This window comes from Nerophis lumbriciformis, linkage group LG18 (assembly GCF_033978685.3).
Source record: "Nerophis lumbriciformis linkage group LG18, RoL_Nlum_v2.1, whole genome shotgun sequence".
Classification (NCBI taxonomy): domain Eukaryota; kingdom Metazoa; phylum Chordata; class Actinopteri; order Syngnathiformes; family Syngnathidae; genus Nerophis; species Nerophis lumbriciformis.
In genome coordinates, this window is record NC_084565.2 from 38171959 (window position 1) to 38198207 (window position 26249).

General features: G+C 42.1%; 1 protein-coding gene across 3 annotated transcripts in view; it reads right to left on the minus strand.

The window, feature by feature from the left end:
- Nucleotides 1–26249, minus strand: part of palld (palladin, cytoskeletal associated protein) — a 71570-nt gene that overhangs the window by 9562 nt on the left and 35759 nt on the right. For 2 of the 3 annotated variants that reach the window (XM_072915120.1, XM_072915119.1), the window contains 6 exons: nt 5862–6503; nt 5290–5434; nt 5018–5119; nt 2955–3179; nt 2527–2676; nt 2362–2450 (listed from right to left, as the gene is read on the minus strand). In XM_072915120.1, the coding sequence (XP_072771221.1) occupies nt 2362–2450; nt 2527–2676; nt 2955–3179; nt 5018–5119; nt 5290–5434; nt 5862–6503 (1353 nt within the window). Of the gene's footprint in view, nt 1–2361; nt 2451–2526; nt 2677–2954; nt 3180–5017; nt 5120–5289; nt 5435–5861; nt 6504–20253; nt 20334–26249 lie in introns of those variants that run through there. The other variant, XM_061978346.2, reaches the window with a different exon arrangement.

The following is a 26249-nucleotide window of genomic DNA, read 5'->3' on the forward strand; positions in this document are numbered from 1 at the left end:
GAACGTGTGTCTTTATCGCAAAAGCTTCTTTCAACACAAAATAGAATTCTGTGAACTGAATTTTTTACATCAAGAACGTGTTAGTGTGTGGAAGAGAGTCCAACCCCTCCATTGACAAGACCGGTTCAATAGCCTCCGCCATGCGATTGTAGTCACCTGGAGGTGTGTCTTAGTGAAATTAAACAATGGATGTCCGCTAACTTTTTGCAACTCAATGCTGATTATCGGTCCTGCTAGACACCGACATCTATTTAATAATACCACCTTAACATTTGACAACCAAACAATTACACTCGGTAAAGAATCTGGGTATTTTCTTCGACCCAACTCTCTCGTTTGAGTCACACATTAAGAGTGTTACTAAAACGGTCTTCTTTCATCTCCGTAATATCGCTAAAATGTGTTCTATTTTGTCCACCAGCGACGCTGAGATTATTATTCATGCATTCGTTACGTCTCGATTACTGTAACGCATTATTTTCGGGTCTCCCTATGTCTAGCATTAAAAGATTACAGTTGGTGCAAAATGCGGCTGCTAGACTTTTGACAAGAACAAGAAAGTTTGATCATATTACGCCTATACTGGCTCACCTGCACTGGCTCACCTGTGCACTTTACAGTTTTACTACTTACGTATAAAATACTACACGGTCTAGCTCCGTCCTATCTTGCTGATTGTATTGTACCATATGTCCCGGCCAGAAATCTGCGTTCAAAGAACTCGGGCTTATTAGTGATTCCCAGAGCTCAAAAAAAGTCTGCGGGCTATAGAGCGTTTTCTATTCTGGCTCCAGTACTCTGGAATCCCCTCCCGGTAACAATTAGAGATGCTACCTCAGTAGAAGCATTTAAGTCCCATCTTAAAACTCATTTGTATACTCTAGCCTTTAAATACACCCCCCTTTTAGACCAGTTGATCTGCCGTCTCTTTTCTGCTCTGGCCCCCTGTCCTACGTGGAGAGGTTATTAGGTGACCACAGATTTTGCGCGAGCTGTTCAAAGTCGGGACCCGTGCTGGACCACTCATCTGTGCATAAGTTGATGACGTCTCTGCACTGCTGACTTGTCTCCACTCAAGATTATCTCCTGCTGGCCCCACTATGGACTGGACTCCCACACTATTAACTAGATTATTAACTAGCCTTTAAATAGACCCCCCTTTTTAGACCAGTTGATCTGCCGTTTCTTTTCTTTTCTCCTCTGCCTCCTCGCCGGGTTATTCCGGTTCCGGTGACCATGGATGAAGTGCTGGCTGCCCAGAGTTGGGACCCGGGGTGGACCGCTCGCCTGTGCATCGGTTGGGGACATCTCTGCGCTGCTGACCCGTCTCCGCTCGGGATGGTCTCCTGCTGGCCCCACTATGGACTGGACTCTCACTACTTTGTTAGATCCACTAAGGACTGTTCTTTCACAATATTATGTCACTCGACATCCATTGCTTTCTGTCTCCCCTAGAGAGGGGGGGGGGTTACCCACATATGCGGTTTCTCATAGTCATTCACATCGACGTCCCTTATGTGGGCTCTGTACCGAGGATGTCGTTGTGGCTTGTACAGCCCTTTGAGACTTTTGTGATTTAGGGCTATATAAATAAACATTGATTGATTGATTGATTGATAGATCCACTCGATGTCCATTGCACCGGTCGCCCAGGAGATTGGGGGTTCCCCACATCTGCGGTCCCCTCCAAGGTTTCTCATTGTATCCCATTGGGTTGAGTTTTTTCTTGCCCTTATGTGGGATCGGAACCGAGGATGTCGTTGTGGCTTGTGCAGCCCTTTGAGACACTAGGGGGCTATATAAATAAACTTTGATTGATTGATTGATTGATTGATGCGTCAAGGTGAGGCCACCATGTCTGATTGGAAGGACCTTACAGGCGCCTTCATCCGCAGAACGGCGACTTTTCACGGAGCCCCAGCTAGCTTCTGCAGCCGAAGATCGGACCGCCAAGGTCCCCGGTCTCAGCTGATACCCAGCTCATACTGCAGCCAATCCTGTAGGCCCCTCCTATAAATGGTGAGCCAATTAGAGTGGGGGCCCACCTTGCCTCTTCTGCTTGTGGCTGGCCGGAGCCCATGGTCTGGTCCAAGCGAGCGATATGAAGACTTAACCTAAGGTAGTAGTTCATGAATTCTAGTTTTGTGATGATAATATTGATACAGGGTTAGTTTGGCACTTGGAGGTGGTGTCTGGAACCACAACAACCGAGTCAACGGTTCTCTCTCTTCTGACCGCATCAGAATTGAAAACAGACATTTTCGTTTTTGCTCTGGAGTGCTCACCAGTGTCCAATGCCAGGTGGTTAAATGTGGTGACACAGGTGTGTTCTGTCATGAGCACAGGTCACCAAGTCCTCACCTTCGCATATGTCCCGGCGAGGAGCGCTGGCTGCGGCCTCGCTGGTTCACGGCTTGGACCATCATCCTGCCCGTACAGCTCACCCTGCCCTGAGAATATGGACGTTAAGTCAGACCGGGGCGCTATAGGGGACGCATGCTCCACTCCCTGAGTGCACGTGCTGACCTGCGGGTTGCCCGCCATGACGGTGTAATTGCCGTCGTCATCCAGTGAGGCCGCCGCAGTGTGTAGCGCGCACGTGCCATCGGTGCCACGGCTGATCTGGTAGTGCTCACTCCGCTTGGAGATCTGCTTGCCGTCTTTAAACCAGTACACCTGCGACAAGAAGGACATTAATGTACACTTGACGGTGGAGAGGTGTTCAACTCATATACATGAGTTCTACTATTGCACATGCCGTGTGCCGCCCAGGAACAGTGTTGATCTACAGTAGTTAACAACCATCACGTTCTGATCCATCCATCTATTTTCTACCGCTTGTCCCTTTTGGGGTTGCGGGGGGTGCTGGAGCCTATCTCAGCTGCATTCGGGCGGAAGGCGGGGTACACCTTAGGTTTGTTAACATGTTAATGTCATGTCCTACATGTCCTCACCTTAGGTTTGGGCTCTCCATCAATCTTGCAGGTAAAGGTGACGGGCATTCCCTCAAAGACTTTGTAGTGTTTCAGCTTCTGCTGGAAGGAGGGACCCTCCCCCACCTGGTCTGCCGAGTCTGGGTCGTGCTGAACATCGTCGTCTGACTCTTCCACCGGCGAACGCTCCAGACGGAACTCGATCTCGCTGATGAGACGCTGCTCGAAACTGGACACTTTGTATTCCTGAAGTAATGTCAATATTTACATTCAAGTAATGTCAATATTTACATTTAAGTATATGACAAGTTTTTTACCAACAAAGCTTGAAACAAACATTTTATCAGAGATTTCAGGCTCCCCACAATATTTCCATTGTGTGTTGTCAGGTGTGTGTGGCCCCTGTCAGGCGCTTGCGGCCCCTGTCTGGTGTGTGTGTTGCCCCTGACAGGTGTGTGTGTTGCCTCTGACAGGTGTGTGTGTGGCCCATGACAGGCATGTGTGGCCCCTGACAGGCGTGTGTGGCCTCTGACAGGCGTGTGGGGCCCCTGTCAGGAGTGTGTATGGCCCCTGTCAGGCGTGTGTGCCCCCTGACAGGTGTGTGTGTGGCCCCTGACAGGTGTGTTTGTGGCCCCTGACAGGCATGTGTGGCCCCTGTCAAGCATGTGTGTGGCCCCTGCCAGGCGTGTGTGGCCCCTGTTAGGTGTGTGTGGCCCCTGACAGGTGTGTGTGGGCCCTGACAGGTGTGTGAATGGCCCCTGTCAGGTATGTGTGGCCCCTGTTAGGTGTGTGTGGGCCCTGACAGGTGTGTGAGTGGCCCCTGTCAGGTATGTGTGGCCCCTGACAGGCATGTGTGGCCCCTGTCAGGCATGTGTGTTGCCCCTGTCAAGCATGTGTGTTGCCCCTGTCAAGCATGTGTGTTGCCCCTGACAGGCATGTGTGGCCCCTGTCAGGCATGTGTGTTGCCCCTGTCAAGCATGTGTGTTGCCCCTGTCAAGCATGTGTGTTGCCCCTGACAGGCATGTGTGGCCCCTGTCAGGCATGTGTGTTGCCCCTGTCAAGCATGTGTGTTGCCCCTGTCAAGCATGTGTGTTGCCCCTGACAGGCATGTGTGGCCCCTGTCAGGCGTGTGTGCGGCCCCTGTCAGGCGTGTGTGTGGCCCCTGTCAGGCGTGTGAGTGGCCCCTGTCAGGCGTGTGTGTGGCCCCTGATAGGTGTGTGAGTGGCCCCTGTCAGGTATGTGTGGCCCCTGTTAGGTGTGTGTGAGTGGCCCCTGTCTGGTGTGTGTGTTGCCCCTGACAGGTGTGTGTGTTGCCTCTGACAGGTGTGTGTGTGGCCCCTGACAGGTGTGTGTGGCCCCTGACAGACGTGCGGGGCCCCTGTCAGGAGTGTGTGTGGCCCCTGTTAGGTGTGTGTGAGCCCTATCAGGTGTGTGAGTGGCCCCTGACAGGCATGTGTTGCCCCTGTCAGGCATGTGTGTGGCCCCTGTCAGGTGTGTGTGTGTGGCCCCTGTTAGGTGTGACTGGCCCCTGATAGGCGTGTGAGTGGCCCCTGTCAGGTATGTGTGGCCCCTGTTAGGTGTGTGTGGGCCATGACAGGTGTGTGAGTGGCCCCTGACAGGTGTGTGAGTGGCCCATGACAGGCGTGTGTGTGGCCCCTGTTAGGTGTGCGTGGCCCCTGATAGGCGTGTGAGTGGCCCCTGTCAGGTATGTGTGGCCCCTGTTAGGTGTGTGTGGGCCCTGACAGGTGTGTGAGTGGCCCCTGACAGGTCTGTGAGTGGCCTCTGACAGGCGTGTGAGTGGCACCTGACAGGCGTGTGTGAGTGGCCCCTGACAGGTGTGTGTGTGTGGCCCCTGTCAGGTATGTGTGGCCCCTGTTAGGTGTGTGTGGGCCCTGACAGGTGTGTGAGTGGCCCCTGACAGGTGTGTGAGTGGCACCTGACAGGCGTGTGAGTGGCACCTGACAGGCATGTGTGAGTGGCCCCTGACAGGTGTGTGTGTGTGGCCCCTGACAGGTGTGTGTGTGTGGCCCCTTACAGGTGTCTGTGGCCCCTGTCAGGCATGTGTGGCCCCTGATGACAAGTACCTGAGTGACAGGCTCCTCCTGGGCGTCCTGGGCCTTCAACAGTGTGGCAGCGTTGTCGACTCCCAACAGCCTGCGAGCCATCTTCTCCTCATAGGTTAGCCTCTGCAAGCACGGCATGAGTTGGGTGGGAGTCAGCGCGGGTTAGTGTGGTAGTTGCAGGGCACGCACGCGAGCACACACACACACGCACGCACACACACACACACACACACACACACACACACACGGAGGGTGATCCGAGGCTCTAGTCCAGCTCGGCAGGAAACACCCACCTGTTGCCCGTTGCTCATGCGCTCCTCCTTAAAGCGCAGCTTCCTCTCCAAGTCCTGGATGACGGCGTCCTTGGAGCCCTGGATGTCCAAGTTGGAGGTGAGCCGAGGCGTGTGGGAGGCGGGCGACTTCTTGGGGAAGGCTTTGCTGCGGGGGCGACACAAGCAAAACTCTTGAAGCGTTTCTTCCTATCATTCCAGATGTGTTAGTCCAATAGTCTCTAACTAGTGCTGGACAACATCTGGATTGACACGTGTGGCTGTAGGCAACCTCCTGATATATGCGGAGTGTTCAGCATCTTTATCTAGCTCTGCTATCAAATGTTTTCTTGTTTTATTACTTAATTTTTAGCAAATACAATTTTTACTACTGTCCTTTTTGCACTTGAGGTGGCTTGAACTCCTGAGAATAAACATTTTCTTTTATCAGACAGTTCCAAAATGTGTATCTCTGCAAGATAATTCATCATTTTTGGGAAAAACTGAATGGAACCTTCCAGTCCACGGAACACATCACCGTCCGTGAAGCAGCTCTAAATGCTCTTCACGAGTGGAAAATGGATTGGTCGACTCACACAGTGCCGTTGCCTTTGGGGAGGCCCAGCGCGTTGACCGCGGGGCCCCTGGGCGTAGGGGGCGTGGCCGGCAACAGAGAGGACAGGAAGCCGGAGGCGGGAGATGGAGGGACGGAGGAGAATGGCGAGGACACGTCAGAGAAAGCGGGGGACACGGGCAGGGGAGGAGGCGGCGGGGGAGGAGGCAAGTCATCGGCGCCGCCCACTGGGGACGACAGGTCGCCCGAATCAAAGTCGGGCGGGGGCGGGGGTGGGAAGGAAGGCGAGCTCGGCACGTCTGCGCTGGCCGCCTTAGAGAACGCTGACACGGAGATCTTGTTGAAGGGTGTATGCGAGGTGGGCGGGGACAGTGGGGAGGAGCCCGCGGACTGGGTGGAAAAGCCGCCGCCGCCGCCGCCCCCTGTGGGGCTCTGGGCGGCAATGAACTGTTTGGGCCGGGCGTAGTTGAAGGTGCTGGCCTGCATGGCTGTGCTGCTCTCCAGCTCTTGGAAGGAGGGAGGAGGGGGAAGAGGGGGTGACGGGGAATGGCTTTGGATGACTTCCTGTGGCCCAGGCCAGACTTCCTGCTGCTGATGCCAGATGGCTGCTTCCTGCTGCTCCAGAACAATCTGCTCCTGAAGCTGCTTCAGCTGAGATGCGTTCCTGCATTGACAAGAAATAAGCGGGCGGTTATTGATGCAGCAGGAAAGGAAACGAAATAAGACCTTGTCCACGCGCACGTATTTGTGCAGCTGTGGGCCCTGATAGTGTATCAGTCTGGAGCTGTGGGCCCTGGTAGTGTATCAGCCTGGAGCTGTGCGCCTTGATAGCGTATCAGCCTGGAGCTGTGCGCCCTGATAGTGTATCAGTCTGCAGCTGTGGGCCCTGATAGTGTATCACCCTGGAGCTGTGAGCCCTGGTAGTATATCAGTCTGAACCTGTTGGACCTGATAGCGTATCAGCCTGGAGCTGTGGGCCCTGATAGTATATCAGCCTGGAGCTGTGGGCCCTGGTAGTATATCAGTCTGAACCTATGGGACCTGATAGCGTATCAGCCTGGAGCTGTGGGCCCTGATACTATATCAGCCTGGAGGTGTGGGATCTGATAGTGTATCAGTCTGGAGCTGTGGGACCTGATAGTGTATCAGCCTGGAGCTGTGGGCCCTGGTAATATATCAGTCTGGACCTGTGGGACCTGATAGCGTATCAGCCTGGAGCTGTGGGCCCTGATAGTGTATCAGTCTGGAGCTGTGGGCCCTAGTAGTATATCAGTCTGGAGCTGTGGGCCCTGATGGCGTATCAGCCTAGAGCTGTGGGCCTTGATAGCGTATCAGCCTGGAGCTGTGGGCCCTTGTATCAGTCTGCAGCTGTGGGCCCTGACAGTGTATCAGCCTGGAGCTGTGGGCCCTGATAGTGTATCAGCCTGGAGCTGTGGGCCCTGATAGTGTATCAGTCTGCGGCTGCTAGCGAACACGCACTGAAAAAGGCCTAGATCAAGGACTGGACCAGGACCATGTCCACCACACACTTCTTGTTTAGCACCAGAGGTGGGTAGTAACGCGCTACATTTACTCCGTTACATCTACTTGAGTAACTTTTGGGATAAATTGTACTTCTAAGAGTAGTTTTAATGCAACATACTTTTACTTTTACTTGAGTATATTTATAGAGAAGAAACGCTACTTTTACTCCGCTACTTTTATCTACATTCAGCTCGCTACTCGCTACTAATTTTTATCGATCTGTTAATGCACGCTTTGTTTGTTTTGGTCTGTCAGACAAACCTTCAAAGTGCCTGCGTTACTGGTGACGTTTCACTCCGTTCCACCAATAAAATGCAGTCACTAGTGACGTTTGACTCCGTTCCACCAATCAGATGCAGTCACTGGTGACGTTGGACCAATCAAACAGAGCCAGGTGGTCACATGACCTGACTTAAACAAGTTGAAAAACTTATTGGGGTGTTACCATTTAGTGGTCAATTGTACGGAATATGTACTGTACTGTGCAATCTACTAATACAAGTTTCAATCAATCAATCAAAAGTGTGAAGGAAAAAAGACCCTTTTTTATTTCAACCGTACATCCCGTCACAAGCCTAAAGACTGACTGCACAGTTCCTGTGTTCACAATAAAAGTGCCGCTCCATCGCGCCTGCGCTTTCAAAATAAGAGTCTCCGAAAGCCAGCGCAAACAAGCTAGCAAGCTACGGAGTTTACCGCCAATGTATTTCTTGTAAAGTGTATAAAAACGAATATGGAAGCTGGACAAATAAGATACCAAAAACCAACCACTTTCATGTGGTATTAGACAGAAAGGAGGAACTTTTTTTCTCCTGCATTTGAAAACGTGGACGTTAACACTGCTGTCTGATTCCAATCAATGCAAGTCATCACAATCAGGTAATACACCAACTTATATTCTTGTCTTCATGAAAGAAAGGAATCTATATGTGTTAAACATGCATGTATATTCATAAAAACACCTTTAACATGTAAACAAAAACGGCAAAATAAATAAATATAAATGATATACTGTATATATCAATGTATGTATATATATATATATATATATATATATATATATATATATATATATATATATATATATATATATATATATATATATATATATATATATATATAGGCTCCAGCGCCCCCCGCGACCCCAAAAAGGGAATAAGCGGTAGAAAATGGATGGATGGATGATATATATATATATATATATATATATATATATATATATATATATATATATATATATATATATATATATATATATATATATGATACGTGTGTGTATGTTACTCATCAGTTACTCAGTACTTGAGTAGTTTTTTCACAACATACTTTTTACTTTTACTCAAGTAAATATTTGGGTGACTACTCATTACTTTTACTTGAGTAATAAATCTCTAAAGTAACAGTACTCTTACTTGAGTACAAGTTCTGGCTACTCTACCCACCTCTGTTTAGCACTTAGCAATACTGCTAAATGATGCTTAGTGTTTGACTAAACTGTTTAGCTTCTAAAACTTGTAGATCATCCTCCTTATATTCAGGTTCAAAAATAGAGGTTTCTAGATCATCAAAGTAATCTTTGTTGTCTCTCATCAAGTCTGCCATGATTAGTAGTCGTCTTGTTGTTGAAGGGAAAGCGAGCGTTGTGATGCGTCTGTGTTTTCCAGACAATTTTGCAAGCATTCTTATTTACGTGCCTCCACTTTGACTATGTCTTCTCCTGTCAGCCATGTTGTAGTTTTTAGCACTTACACAGCGAGTCTACATGACAGCTATAAGTACGAACTATACACTACTTTGGGTTAGAAATGACAACTGGACAAAGAAGGCGGGGTAGACCCTGGACAAGGAAGGCGGGATAGACCCTGGACAAGGAAAGCGGGGTAGACTCTAGACAAGGAAGGCGGGGAAAGACCCTAGACAAGGAAGGCGGGGTAGACCCTGGACAAGGAAGGCGGGGTAGACCCTGGACAAGGAAAGCGGGGTAGACCCTGGACAAAGAAGGTGGGGTAGACCCTGGACAAAGAAGGTGGGGTAGACTCTAGACAAGGAAAGTGGGGATAGACCCTAGACAAGGAAGGCGGGGTAGACCCTGGACAAGGAAGGCGGGGTATACCCTGGACAAGGAAAGCGGGGTCGACCCTGGACAAGGAAGGCGGGGTAGACCCTGGACAAAGAAGGTGGGGTAGACCCTGGACAAAGAAGGTGGGGTACACCCTAGACAAGGAAGGCGGGGTAGACCTTGGATAAGGAAGGTAGACTCTAGACAAGGAAGGCAAGGATAAACCCTAGACAAGGAAAGCGGGGTAGACCCTGGACAAGGAAGGCGTGGTAGACCCTGGACAAGGAAAGCGGGGTAGACCCTGGATAAGGAAGACGGGGTAGACCCTGGACAAGGGAGGCGGGGTAGACCCTGGACAAGGAATGTGGGGTGCACCCTAGACAAGGAAGGGGGTGTAGACCTTGGATAAGGAAGGCAGGGTAGACCCTAGACAAGGAAGGCGGAGTACACCCTGGACAAGGAAGGTGGTGTACACCCTGGATAAGGAAGGCGGCGTAGGCCCTAGACAAGGAAGGCGAGGTAGACCCTGGACAAGGAAGGTGGGGTACACCCTGGACAAGGAAGGTGGGGTAGATTCTAGACAAGGAAGGTGGGGTAGACCCTAGACAAGGAAGGTGGTGTACACCCTGCATAAGGAAGGTGGGGTAGACCCTGGATAAGGAAGTAGGGTACACCCTGGATAAGGAAGGCGGCGTAGACCCTAGACAATGAAGGCGGTGTACATCCTGGACAAGGAAGGCAGGGTAGACCCTGGACAAGGAAGGTGGGGTACACCCTGGACAAGGAAGGCAGGGTATACCCTGGACAAGGAAGGCGGGGTAGACCCTGGACAAGGAAGGTGGGGTACACCCTGGACAAGGAAGGCAGCGTAGACCCTGGACAAGGAAGGCGGGGTAGACCCTGGACAAGGAAGGTGGGGTAGACCTTGGACAAGGAAGGCATGGTAGAATGTAGATTGTGAAGGTGTCCCTAATGCAGTGGCCTTCATTCTCTTAAAAAGTGATTTAAAAAGCTTGACCTTTAACCCCGGCCATGTCTCCTAATTGGAGGACTTCCCGAAAGGTCAGGTTGTTCTAGATCTCCATCAAACAGTTTCACGCTTCACAGAGGATGCACATTGTGCCAAAAGGGCAGCTGCCGCGATTAGAAGTTGAGGCTGTTGCTATGGCGACGGCGCTGTTTGTGCTGTCGCTACGGCGACGGCGCTGTTTGTGCTGGCGGAGTCAGAGGCGAGTGGCCTGCAAAGCGCTCGCTTAAGTCTCTGGTCTCTGGCTGCTTTGTGGTCTTCAAGTATACATTTGTGGTCTTCAAGTATACATTTGTGGTCTTCAAGTATAAATTTGTGGTCTTCAAGTATAAATAGTTGCTGCTGGTTTGCTTCTCAAAGTGTGCTTGAAGAGCAGAAGCTCCATGAAGACAACATGGAGGAACTTGAGAGAGAAGAACATCTGCCTTCAATCACTCAAAACAGCTGAGGAGAAAGAAGTCCTGGAAACTTAGTGATGAGTGTGAAGGATCACCACACATTAGTTGTTGTTTACTTGTTTGTTTGTATCATCCGTCTCTATCATTCCTTGCAAGACATAACATTGTTGTTTACTTGTTTGTTTGTATCATGATTCATGTAAACATCATTCCTTACAAGACATAACATGGATTGTTGTTCATTTGTATCATAATTCATGTAAACATCAACCCTTACAAGAAATAACATGAATTGTTGTTTACTTGTTTGTTTGTATCAGAATTCATGTAAACAGCATTCCTTATAAGATATAAGATGAATTGTTTACTTGTTTGTTTGCATCATAATTCATGTAAACATCATTCCTTACAAGAAATAACATTAATTGTTGTTTACTTGTTTGTTTTATAATTCATGTAAACAGCATTCCTAACAAAACATAACATTAATTGTTGTTTGCTTGTTTGTTTGTATCATAATTCATGTAAACATCCTTCCTTACAAGAAATAACATTGTTTACTTGTTTGTATCATAATTCATGTAAACATCCTTCCTTACAAGACATACAATTAATTGTTGTTTACTTGTTTGTTTGTATCATAATTCATGTAAACATCATTCCTTACAAGACATACAATTAATTGTTGTTTACTTGTTTGTTTGTATCATTGTTCATGTACGCATAATTCCTTACAAGAAACAACATTAATTGTTGTTTACTTGTTTGTTTGTATCATAATTCATGTATACATTATTCCTTACAAGAAAATAACATGAATTGTTGTTTACTTTTTTGTTTGTATATAATTCATGTAAACATCATTCCTTACAAGAAAATAACATGAATTGTTGTTTACTTGTTTGTTTGTATCAAAATTCATGTAAACATCATTCCGTACAAGACGTAACATTAATTGTTGTTTACTTGTTTGTTTGTATCATAATTCATGCATACATCATTCCTTAGAAGAAATAACATGAATTGTTGTTTACTTGTTTAGTTGTATCATAATTCATGTAAACATAATTCCTGACAAGATATAACATGAATTGTTGTTTACTTGTTTGTTTTATAATTCATGTAAACATCATTCCTTACAAGAAATAACATTAATTGTTGTTTACCTGTTTGTTTGTATCATAATTCATGTAAACATCATTCCTTACAAGAAATAACATGAATTGTTGTTTACTTTTTTGTTTGTATCATAATTCATGTAAACATCATTCCTTACAAGAAATAACATTAATTATTGTTTACAAGTTTGTTTACATCATAATTCATGTAAACATCATTCCTTACAAGAAATAACATGAATTGTTGTTTACTTGTTTGTTTGTATCATAATTCATGTAAACATCATTCCTTACCAGAAATAACATTAATTGTTGTTTACTTGTTTGTTTGTATCATAATTCATGTAAACATCATTCCTTACAAGAAATAACATTAATTGTTGTTTACTTGTTTGTTTGTATCATCATTCATGTAAACATCTTTCCTTACAAGAAATAACATTAATTGTTGTTTACTTTTTTGTTTGTATCATAATTCATGTAAACATCATTCCTTACAAGACATAACATTGTTGTTTACTTGTTTGTTTGTATCATAATTCTATTCCATTCCTTACAAGAAATAACATTAATTGTTGTTTACTTGTTTGTTTGTATTATCATCATCATCATTATATATAATTCCTTACAAGAAATAACATTAATTGTTTACTTGTTTGTTTGTATCATAATTCATGTATACATATTGTCTTACAAGAAATAACATTAATGGTTGTTGACTTGTTTGTGTGTATCATAATTCATATAAACAGCATTCCTAACAAGAAGTAACATTATTTGTTGTTTATTTGTTTGTATCATAATTCATGTAAACACCATTCCTTACAAGAAATAACATGAATTGTTGTTTACTTTTTTGTTTGTATCATAATTCATGTAAACATCATTCCTTACAAGAAACAACATTAATTGTTGTTTACTTGTTTGTTTGTATCATAATTCATGTATACATTATTCCTTACAAGAAAATAACATGAATTGTTGTTTACTTTTTTGTTTGTATATAATTCATGTAAACATCATTCCTTACAAGAAAATAACATGAATTGTTGTTTACTTGTTTGTTTGTATCAAAATTCATGTAAACATCATTCCGTACAAGACGTAACATTAATTGTTGTTTACTTGTTTGTTTGTATCATAATTCATGCATACATCATTCCTTAGAAGAAATAACATGAATTGTTGTTTACTTGTTTAGTTGTATCATAATTCATGTAAACATAATTCCTGACAAGATATAACATGAATTGTTGTTTACTTGTTTGTTTTATAATTCATGTAAACATCATTCCTTACAAGAAATAACATTAATTGTTGTTTACCTGTTTGTTTGTATCATAATTCATGTAAACATCATTCCTTACAAGAAATAACATTAATTGTTGTTTACTTGTTTGTTTGTATCATAATTCATGTAAACATCATTCCTTACAAAAAACAACATTAATTGTTGTTTACTTGTTTGTTTGTATCATAATTCATGTAAACATCATTCCTTACAAGAAATAACATAATTATTGTTTACAAGTTTGTTTACATCATAATTCATGTAAACATCATTCCTTACAAGAAATAACATGAATTGTTGTTTACTTGTTTGTTTGTATCATAATTCATGTAAACATCATTCCTTACAAGAAATAACATGAATAGTTGTTTACTTGTTTGTTTGTATCATAATTCATGTAAACATCATTCCTTACAAGAAACAACATGAATTGTTGTTTACTTGTTTGTTTGTATCATAATTCATGTAAACATCATTCCTTACAAAAAACAACATTAATTGTTGTTTACTTGTTTGTTTGTATCATAATTCATGTATACATCATTCCTTACAAGAAAATAACATGAATTGTTGTTTACTTGTTTGTTTGTATCAAAATTCATGTAAACATCATTCCGTACAAGACGTAACATTAATTGTTGTTTACTTGTTTGTTTGTATCATAATTCATGTGTACATCATTCCTTACAAGATGTAACATTAATTGTTGTTTGCTTGTTTGTATCATAATTCATGTATACATCATGCCTTACAAGACGTAACATTAATTGTTGTTTACTTGTTTGTTTGCATCATAATTCATGTATACATCATCCCTTACAAGAAATAACATGAATTGTTGTTTACTTGTTTGTTTGTATCATAATTCATGTAAACATCATTCCTTACAAGACATAACATGAATTGTTGTTTACTTGTTTGTTTGTATCATAATTCTATATCATTCTTTATAATAAATAACATTAATTGTTGTTTACTTGTTTGTTTGTATCATCAGTCGATATAATTCCTTACAAGAAATAACATGAATTGTTGTTTACTTGTATCATAATTCATGTAAACATAATTCCTTTCAAGGCATAACATGAATTGTTGTTTTCTTGTTTGTTTGTATCAGAATTCATGTATACATCATTCCTTACAAGAAATAACATGAATTGTTGTTTACTTGTTTGTTTGTATCATAATTCATTTAAACATAATTCCTTACAAGAAATAACATTAATTGTTGTTTTCTTGTTTGTTTGTATCATTGTTCATGTATACATCATTCCTTACAAGACATAACATTAATTGTTGTTTACTTGTTTGTGTGTATCATGATTCATGTAAACATCATTCCTTACAAGATATCACATGAATTGTTGTTTACTTGTTTGTTTGTATCATAATTCATTTAAACATAATTCCTTACAAGAAATAACATTAATTGTTGTTTTCTTGTTTGTTTGTATCATTGTTCATGTATACATCATTCCTTACAAGACATAACATTAATTGTTGTTTACTTGTTTGTGTGTATCATGATTCATGTAAACATCATTCCTTACAAGGCATAACATGAATTGTTGTTTACTTTTTTGTTTGTATATAATTCATGTATACATCATTCCTTACAAGTCATAACATTATTGTTGTTTACTTGTTTGTTTGCATCATAATTCATGTAAACATCCTTCCTTACAACAAACACGAATGTGTGTGAGACGATGAAGGAACAACAAGTCCCTGATGTATATTATAAGACACTTTAGGAAGAAAAGTGTAATAATGAACATGTCTTAGAGTTATTTAAGTGTCACAAACATAGTTATAGTTTCATCTTCAAGCATATTCTGTCCTACTTTTGATATGATTTGCTGTGATGTGACGTTGTTATTATTCTCCTATGAAATGACTCATTTGACCCTAAAAGTTCAACAACTGCAACTTTGGTTTTAGCTTTCGTGCCTGAGCCAGGAATGCCAGAAGTCATCATGCAAGTGGGCGTTTCAGGAGAAAAGGAGTTTATTTTCCAGAAGAATCCAACATGAACTTTGACCTCCTCACAAGCTGCTGCACAGACTGGCCACGGAATAAAAGTCCACTTTTCTGTCAGCTAACTTCCACAACACTTTCTATCCTTGACTACTTTTCAACCCTTCACTCCACTCCCTCTGCGGCCTCTAATTGCACACACACACACACACACACACACACACACACACACACACACACACACACACACACACACACACACACACACACACACACACACACACACACACACACACACACACAGAAAAATAGAGCAAGACTGTTTTTCCTTCTAACCGCACAAAGGTTTTTTTCCAACAGCAATTTTTTAAGGCTCTCGTCTCATGTTACACACACACACACACACACACACACACACACACACACACACACACACACACACACACACACACACACACACACACACACACACACACACACACACACGCACACACACACACACATATAAACACACATACACACACACACACACTGCTTCTAAACCTGGTGCATACTTCATACACACACACACATACATACATATAAACACAAATACACACACACTGCTTCTAAACCTGGTGCATACTTCATACACACACACACACACACACACACACACACACACACACACACACACACACACACACACACACACACACACACACACACACACACACACATATAAACACACATTCACACACACACACACTGCTTCTAAACCTGGTGCATGCTTCATACACACACACACCCCATCCATCCATCCATTTTCTACCGCTTATTCCCTTTTGGGGTCGCGGGGGGCGCTGGAGCCTATCTCAGCTACAATCGGGCGGAAGGCGGGGTACACCCTGGACAAGTCGCCACCTCATCGCAGACACACACACACATACATACATATAAACACACAAACACACACACACACAAACACATACATACATACACACAAATACGTACACACACACGTTCATACATACATATATACATACATACATACACGTACACAAATACACACGTACATACACATGCACAAATACACATACCTACACACACGCGTACACAAATACACACGTTCGTACATACATATATACATACATACACATACACAAATACACACACGACACACATATACACAAATACACATGTTTGTACATACACATATACATACATACACGTACACAAATACACACACGTACACACACGTACACGAATATACATTCGTACACACACACACACACACACACACACACAAATACGCACGTACACAAATACATACGTACACACACGCATACACCAATACACACATTCGTACATACATATATACATACATACACATACACAAACACACACACATACACAAATACACACACACGAATATACATTCGTACACACACACACACACACACACACACACACACACAAATACGCACCTACACAAATACATACGTACACACACGCATACACCAATACACACATTCGTACATACATATATACATACATACACATACACGAATACACACACATACACAAATACACACACACGAATATACATTCATACACACACACACACACACACACACACACACAAATACGCACCTACACAAATACATACGTACACACACGCATACACCAATACACATATTCGTACATACATATATACATACATACACATACACAAATACACACACATACACAAATACCCATGCGTACACACACACTCACGTACACAAATATACACATTCGTACATACATATATACATACATACACATACACAAATACACACACGTACACACATACGTACACACACGCGTACACAAATACACACATTCGTACATACAAACAGTATATACATACATACACCTACACAAATACACACACACGAATATACATTCGTACACACACACACACACAAATACGCACGTACACAAATACATACGTACACACACACGCATACACCAATACACACATTCGTACATACATATATACATACATACACATACACGAATACACACACGTACACACACATACACAAATACACATGCGTACACACACTCACATACACAAATACACACATTCGTACATACATATATACATACATACACATACACAAGTACACACACATACACAAATACACACACACGAATATACATTCGTACACACACACACACACACACACACACACAAATACGCACATACACAAATACATACGTACACACACGCATACACCAATACACTTATTCGTACATACATATATACATACATACACATAGACAAATACACACACATACACACATATACAAATACCCATGCGTACACACACTCACATACACAAATACACACATTCGTACATACATATATACATACATACACATACACAAATACACACACATACACAAATACTAACACACGAATATACATTCGTACACACACACACACACACACAAATACGCACGTACACAAATACATACGTACACACACACGCATACACCAATACACACATTCGTATATACATATATACATACATACACGTACACAAATACACACACGTACACACACATACACAGTAAACACATGCGTACACACACTCACATACACAAATACACACATTCGTACATACATATATACATACATACACATACACGAATACACACACGTACACACACATACACATGCGTACACACACTCACATACACAAATACACACATTCGCACATTCATATATACATACATACACATACACGAATACACTCACATACACAAATACACATATTCGCACATACATATATACATACATACACATACACGAATACACACACATACACAAATACACATGCGTACACACACTCACATACACAAATACACACATTCGTACATACATATATACATACATATACATACACAAATACACACACATACACAAATACTAACACACGAATATACATTCACTCACACACACACACACACACACACACACACACACACACACACACACACACACACACACACACACACACACACACACACACACACACACACACAAATACGCACATACACAAATACATACGTACACACACGCATACACCAATACACACATTCGTACATACATATATACATACATACATACACGTACACGAATACACACACGTACACACACATACACAAATACACATGCGTACACACACTCACATACACAAATACACACATTCGTACATACATATATACATACATACACATACACAAATACACACACATACACAAATACACACACACGAATATACATTCGTACACACACACACACAAATACGCACGTACACAAATACATACGTACACACACGCATACACAAATACACCCATTCGTACATACATATATACATACATACACATACACAAATACACACACATACACAAATACACACACACGAATATACATTCGTACACACACACACACACACACACACACACACAAATACGCACATACACAAATACATACGTACACACACGCATACACCAATACACACATTCGTACATACATATATACATACACATACACAAATACACACATGTACACACACATACACAAATACACATACGTACACACACTCACTTACACAAATACACATTCGTACATACATATATACATACATACACATACACAAATACACACACGTACACACACATACAAATACACATGCGTACACACACTCACATACACAAATACACACATTCGTACATACATATATACATACATACATACACACACACAAATACACACACAGGAATATACATTCGTACACACACACACACAAATACGCACGTACACAAATACATACGTACACACACGCATACACAAATACACACATTCGTACATACATATATACACACATACACGAATACACACACGTACACACACATACACAAATACACATGCGTACACACATAAATACACACAGACATACATATATACATACATACACCTACACAAATACACACACGTACACACACATACACAAATATACATTCGTACACACACATACACAAATACGCACATACACAAACACACAGATACATACACACAAATACACACATTCATACACCAATACACATACATACATACACACACATACATACACACACACATACATACACAAATACACACTGTACATACACACACTTACACAAATACACACATTCGTACATACCTACATACATACATACACACACAAACATGCATACACACACACACACACACATACATACACAAATACTGTACATACACACACATACATACTGTACATACAAGCATACATACATACACAAACATACATACAAGCATACATACACACACACACATACACAAATACTGTACATACACACACATACATATAAGCATACATACATACACAAACATACATACAAGCATACATACATACACAAATACATACAAGCATACATACATACACAAACATACATACAAGCATACATACATACACAAATACATACAAGCATACATACATACACAAACACATACACACACACACACACACACACACACACACACACACACACACACACACACACACACACACACACACACACACACACACACACACACACACACACACACACACACACACACACACACACACACACACACATCTTGTTGTTTTGCTGGCCAAAGCCCAGAGAATGCTGGGCACATTCTTGTCAGGATGCAGGCATCAGCGTCAAATGTGCAGCAGGAGGAAGAGGAGGAAAAGGAGGAAAAGGAGGAAGAGGAGGAAGAGGAGGAAGCTTCGAGAGAAGGTTGGTAGTGAAAGAAATAATTGTAATGAGGTCACGCAAACAAAGCGATGGCGCATAAACACCTGAAACAAAACACCCGTGTGATGGAATCCAACAAGAGGAGCAACACTTTGCTGTCCTTCAAGTGGAAGGCCAGATGATTCCCAGACAAAAGCAAACGATCAAGAGAGTTGTCTTCTACCTTGTCAGTCCTGGCCTTGGATCTTTGGAGCAGCGAGTGCAGAGTTGTCAGCTGGCAGAGAAACTTCTAGAGGCTGACACACGCCCTCCCAACAGCTCCTCCCCTTCACCATAAAAGCACACAGGCCCCCTTTCAGAGTAAAAGCTGGATGTTTTAGGTGGACCCCTTGAAGTGTGCTGCCTGGCAGACATGTGGTGTTCCATGGTCTTGAAGTGTGCTGCCTGGCAGACATGTGGTGTTCCATGGTCTTGAGGTGTGCTGCCTGGCAGACATGTGGTGTTCCATGGTCTTGAAGTGTGCTGCCTGGCAGACATGTGGTGTTCCATGGTGTTGAAGTGTGCTGCCTGGCAGACATGTGGTGTTCCATGGTCTTGAAGTGTGCTGCCTGGCAGACATGTGGTGTTCCATGGTCTTGAAGTGTGCTGCCTGGCAGACATGTGGTGTTCCATGGTCTTGGAGTGTGCTGCCTGGCAGACATGTGGTGTTCCATGGTCTTGAAGTGTGCTGCCTGGCAGACATGTGGTGTTCCATGGTCTTGAAGTGTGCTGCCTGGCAGACATGTGGTTTTCCATGGTCCACTGTGGACACTCCTCTTCTCTGTCTGACCACTTGCACTAAACATCTGACTGCACCAATGATTATTGATTCATGATCAGTACTATAAGCACTTGTCAATAAGTACATACTCGTTTAACTATTGATTCATGATCAGTACTATAAGCACTTGTCAATAAGTACACAATAGTTTAAACTATTGATTATTGATCAGTACTATAAGTGCTTTTCAATAAGTACATAATAGTTGTAACTATTGATTAATGATCAGTACTATAAGCACTCGTCAATAAGTACACACTAGTTTAAATGATTGGTTTATGATCATTATTATAAGCACTTGTCAATAAGTACACGATAATTTAAACTATTGATTAATGATCAGTACTATAAGCACTTGTCAATAAGTACACAATAATGTAAACTATTGATTAATGATCAGTACTATAAGCACTTGTGAATAAATACATAATAGCTAAACTAATGATTATTGATCAGTACTATAAGCGCTTGTCAATAAGTACATACTAGTTTAAACTATTGATTAATGATCATTACTATAAGCACTTATCAATTAGTACATAATAGGTTAAACTATTGATTAATGATTATTACTATAACCACTTGTCAAAAGGTGCATAAAAGTATAAACTATTGATTAATGCTCATTACTATAAGCACTTGTCAATTAGTACATAATAGTTTAAACTATTGATTAATTATCAGTACTATAAGCACTTGTTACTAAGTACACAATAATTTAAACTATTGATTTTGATCATTACTATAACCACTTGTCAATAACTACATAATAGTTTTAACTACTGATTAATGATCAATACTATAAGCACTTGTCACTAAGTACACAATAATTTAAACTCTTGATTAATGATCAGTACTATAAGCACTTGTCAATAAGTACATAATAGTTTAAACTATTGATCTGTGACTATAACTATAATCACTTGTTAATAAGTACATAATAGTTTAAACTATTGATCAAAGATCAGTACTATAAGCACTTGTTACTAAGTACACAATCATTTAAACTATTGATTTTGATCATTACTATAAACACTTGTCAATAAGTACATAATAGTTTTAACTACTGATTAATGATCAATACTATAAGCACTTGTCACTAAGTACACAATCATTTAAACTATTGATTAATGATCAGTACTATAAGCACTTGTCAATAAATACATAATAGCTAAACTATTGATTATTGATCAGTACTATATGCGCTTGTCAATAAGTACATACTAGTTTCAACTATTAATTAATTATCATTAATATAACCACTTGTCAATAAGTACATACTAGTTTTAACTATTGATTAATGATCAGTACTATAACCACTTGTCAATAAGTACACAATAATTTTAACTACTGATTAATGATCGGTACTATAAGCACTTGTCAATAAGTACACAATAGTTTAAACTATTGATCAATGATCAGTACAATAAGCACTTGTCAATAAGTACACAATAGTTTAAACTATTGATTATTGATCAGTACTATAAGTGCTTGTCAATAAGTACACAATAGTTTTAACTATTGATTAATGATCAGTACTATAAGCACTTGTCAATAAGTACATCATAGTTTTAACTATTGATTAATGATCAGTACTATAAGCACTTGTCAATAAGTACACAATAATTTAAACTATTGATTAATGATTAGTACTATAAGCACTTGTGAATAAATACATTATAACTAAACTAATGATTATTGATCAACACTATAAGCACTTATCAATTAGTACATACTAGTTTAAACTATTGATTAATGATCATTACTATAAGCACTTATCAATTAGTACATAATAGTTTAAACTATTGATTAATGATCATTACTATAACCACTTGTCAAAAGGTGCATAATAGTATAAACTATTGATTAATGCTCATTACTATAAGCACTTGTCAATTAGTACATAATAGTTTAAACTACTGATTAATGATCAGTACTATAAGCACTTGTTACTAAGTACACAATAATTTAAACGATTGATTTTGATCAGTACTATAACCACTTGTCAAAAAGTACATAATAATTTAAACTATTGATTAATGATCAGTACTATAACCACTTGTCAATAAGTACATAATAGTTTAAACTATTGATTAATGCTCATTACTATAAGCACTCATCAATTAGTACATAATAGTTTAAACTAATTAGTTATTATCTTTAACTAGTCATTAAAAAACACAAAACACATCAATGGAATTTGAAGTCATCCAGCAGTAATAGAATCATAAAAGGATATTGCTGATGTTGACAGACACACGTCTCACAGTGTAACTATGTCAGTTTGCACTTGGACTTCACACGCCAGCAGAACAGTTTTAGTCTTGATAAATCACATTGATTGATGATGTTCTGCATATTCATGAAGACACACATGCTAAATGGATGCCGCCCCTTACTTTGCTAACTTAAGCGACACTCTCCTCTGCTCACGAGTTTAGTAGATCAGCCATGTGTGCGCTATCAACTTTTACAATCAGTATTGTGATCTAAGAACCTGATCCGTTCAGAATGAGGTAAGAGTTTGAAAAAGACTTATGACAAGAATCCCAAGCATGAATCAAATCATAATGAGCACCTGGACTAAGACTAAGATCAAGGTGATAAAACTGAATCAGGCTGGGGATTGAAATCCACCGAGACTCAGCAGTTTTCTTAATATGCAGACGGGATCGAGACCGAGATGAGGAACAAGAGTTAGATGAAGTAGAGAAAAAGAGGATCCTAACCAGGTTCAGGGTTGGAATACAAGTCAGAACCAGGTTCCAGACATAGCAGTTCTTCTAGCCCAGCCCCCACCCACACTAAGGAAGGTCAGCCAGCACAACTCTTCCTTATTTGGAAAGGTTCTCCATTCCATGCAAGTCCCTCTGACCAGCCAATCTCACACTGAGACGCCGGGGGACTCTCAGCCAATCCCGGGCCTCGCACATCCCTGGAAGGACCGCCCACCTCTCGACTCAGATGTGACATTTTCTACTTGTCTCTCTTCCTTTCCTTCCCACGTTTCAACATTTGGACAGTCAGCACATCCCCCGTGTCTACAAAACCCACAACCAAGACTTGTTGCTACTCCATTACGGACTTGTTGCTACTCCATTAGGGACTTGTTGCTATTCCATTAGGGACTTGATTACTTCCACCTCGTCAACACAAACACTCTCGGCTAAGAGAGGAGCCATGAGTCACGGCCAAGGAATTCCAGCAATGCCACAGTGCCTTGCTCAGCAACAGAAAACCGAAGGGAAACACCTCCATCCTAGCATACTAATCTCTTACAAATACTCACATCTACAGTATGGATGATTCATCCATCCATCCATCCATCTTCTTCCGCTTATCCAAGGTCGAGTCGCGGGGGCAGCAGCCTAAGCAGGGAAGCCCAGACTTCCCTCTCCCCAGCCACTTCGTCCAGCTCCTCCCGGGGGATCCCGAGGCGTTCCCAGGCCAGCCGGGAGACATAGTCTTCCCAACGTGTCCTGGGTCTTCCCCGTGGCATCCTACCGGTCGGACGTGCCCTAAACACCTCCCGAGGGAGGCGATCGGGTGGCATCCTGACCAGATGACCGAACCACCTCATCTGGCTCCTCTCGATGTGGAGGAGCAGCGGCTTTACTTTGAGCTCCCCCCGGATGACAGAGCTTCTCACCCTATCTCTAAGGGAGAGCCCTGCCACCAAACTCATTTCGGCCGCTTGTACCAGTGATCTTGTCCTTTCGGTCATAACCCAAAGCTCATGACCATAGGTGAAGATGGGAACGTAGATCGACCGGTAAATTGAGAGCTTTGCCTTCCGGCTCAGCTCCTTCTTCACCACAACGGATCGATACAGCGTCCGCATTACTGAAGACGCCGCACCGATCCGCCTGTCGATCTCACGATCCACTCTTCCCTCACTCGTGAACAAGACTCCGAGGTACTTGAACTCCTCCACTTGGGGCAAAATCTCCTCCCCAACCCGAAGATGGCATTCCACCCTTTTCCGGGCGAGAACCATGGACTCGGACCTGGAGGTGCTGATTCTGATCCCAGTCGCTTCACACTCGGCTGCGAAACGATCCAGCGAGAGCTGAAGATCCTGGCCAGATGAAGCCATCAGGACCACATCATCTGCAAAAAGCAGAGACCTAATCCTGCAGCCACCAAACCGGATCCCTTCAACGCCTTAACTGCGCTTAGAAATTCTGTCCATAAAAGTTATGAACAGAATCGGTGACAAAGGGCAGCCTTGGCGGAGTCCAACCCTCACTGGAAACGTGTCCGACTTACTGATTCATGTTCTACAAATACTCTTACAAATATTCTAACCTACAGTATGTTAAATACATGTATGTACACAAACAAGCTAAAGCAGCAAATATTTACCTGGAATTGTCTCCCTCCTCAGCTCTGGAAGCAGAGAATGAATCACGATGACAACGTTCATGTGCACACAGCATAGTTGGACGTACCGTGCAGCACAAACAAAGAGTACGTGGCAGAAACCGATATGGAACCATAGCAAGAGTGCGTGTCAACCAAGTGAGTTCTACAGAAACCACAACTTCAAAGTGACTTTTTATTGGCTAAGAATGTTTTCCACACTTGAGTCAGTAGATTGTGCTGTCTTTGTTCAATGTCAAACACTCAACGTTAACTCAACATTTCAACTTCAATAACTGACTGTGTGGGCTGAAAGATGGACCCCCTGGGGAGCAGTCATTAGTGTAGAGGGAGAAAAGCAGTGAATATAATATTTAATAATACATCCATTTAGTTTCTACTGAGCCTATCCCAGCTGTAATCGGAACAAGGAAGGCGGGGAACACCCTGGACAAAGAAGGTGGTGTACACCCTGGAAAAGGAAGGCGGGGTAGAACCTGGTCAAGTATCCACCCCATGGCAGGGGTATGAAATATAAGATAATGATGTCCAAACTAATATGTGTTCTTAAACTCAAAAAGATGGCCCTGCGATGAGGTGGCGACTTGTCCAGGGTGTACCCCGCCTTCCGCCCGATTGTAGCTGAGATAGGCTCCAGCGCCCCCCGCGACCCCGAAGGGAATAAGCGGTAGAAAATGGATGGATGGATGGATAAACTCAAAAAGATCTCCAGGGCTGTATATCTCTTTGTGATGGATGATTCATATACATCTACACACACGGGTTACTAGACTAGGTGTGAGCAATCTAAGTCTAGGACTAGATGTGAGCAATCTAACACTAGGACTAGATGTGAGCAATCTAAGTCTAGGACTAGATGTGACCAATCTAAGGCTAAGACTAGATGTTACCAATGTAAGTCTAGGACTAGATGTGACCAATCTAAGGCTAATACTAGATGTAACCAATCTAAGTCTAGGACTAGATGTGACCAATCTAAGGCTAAGACTAGATGTTACCAATGTAAGTCTAGGACT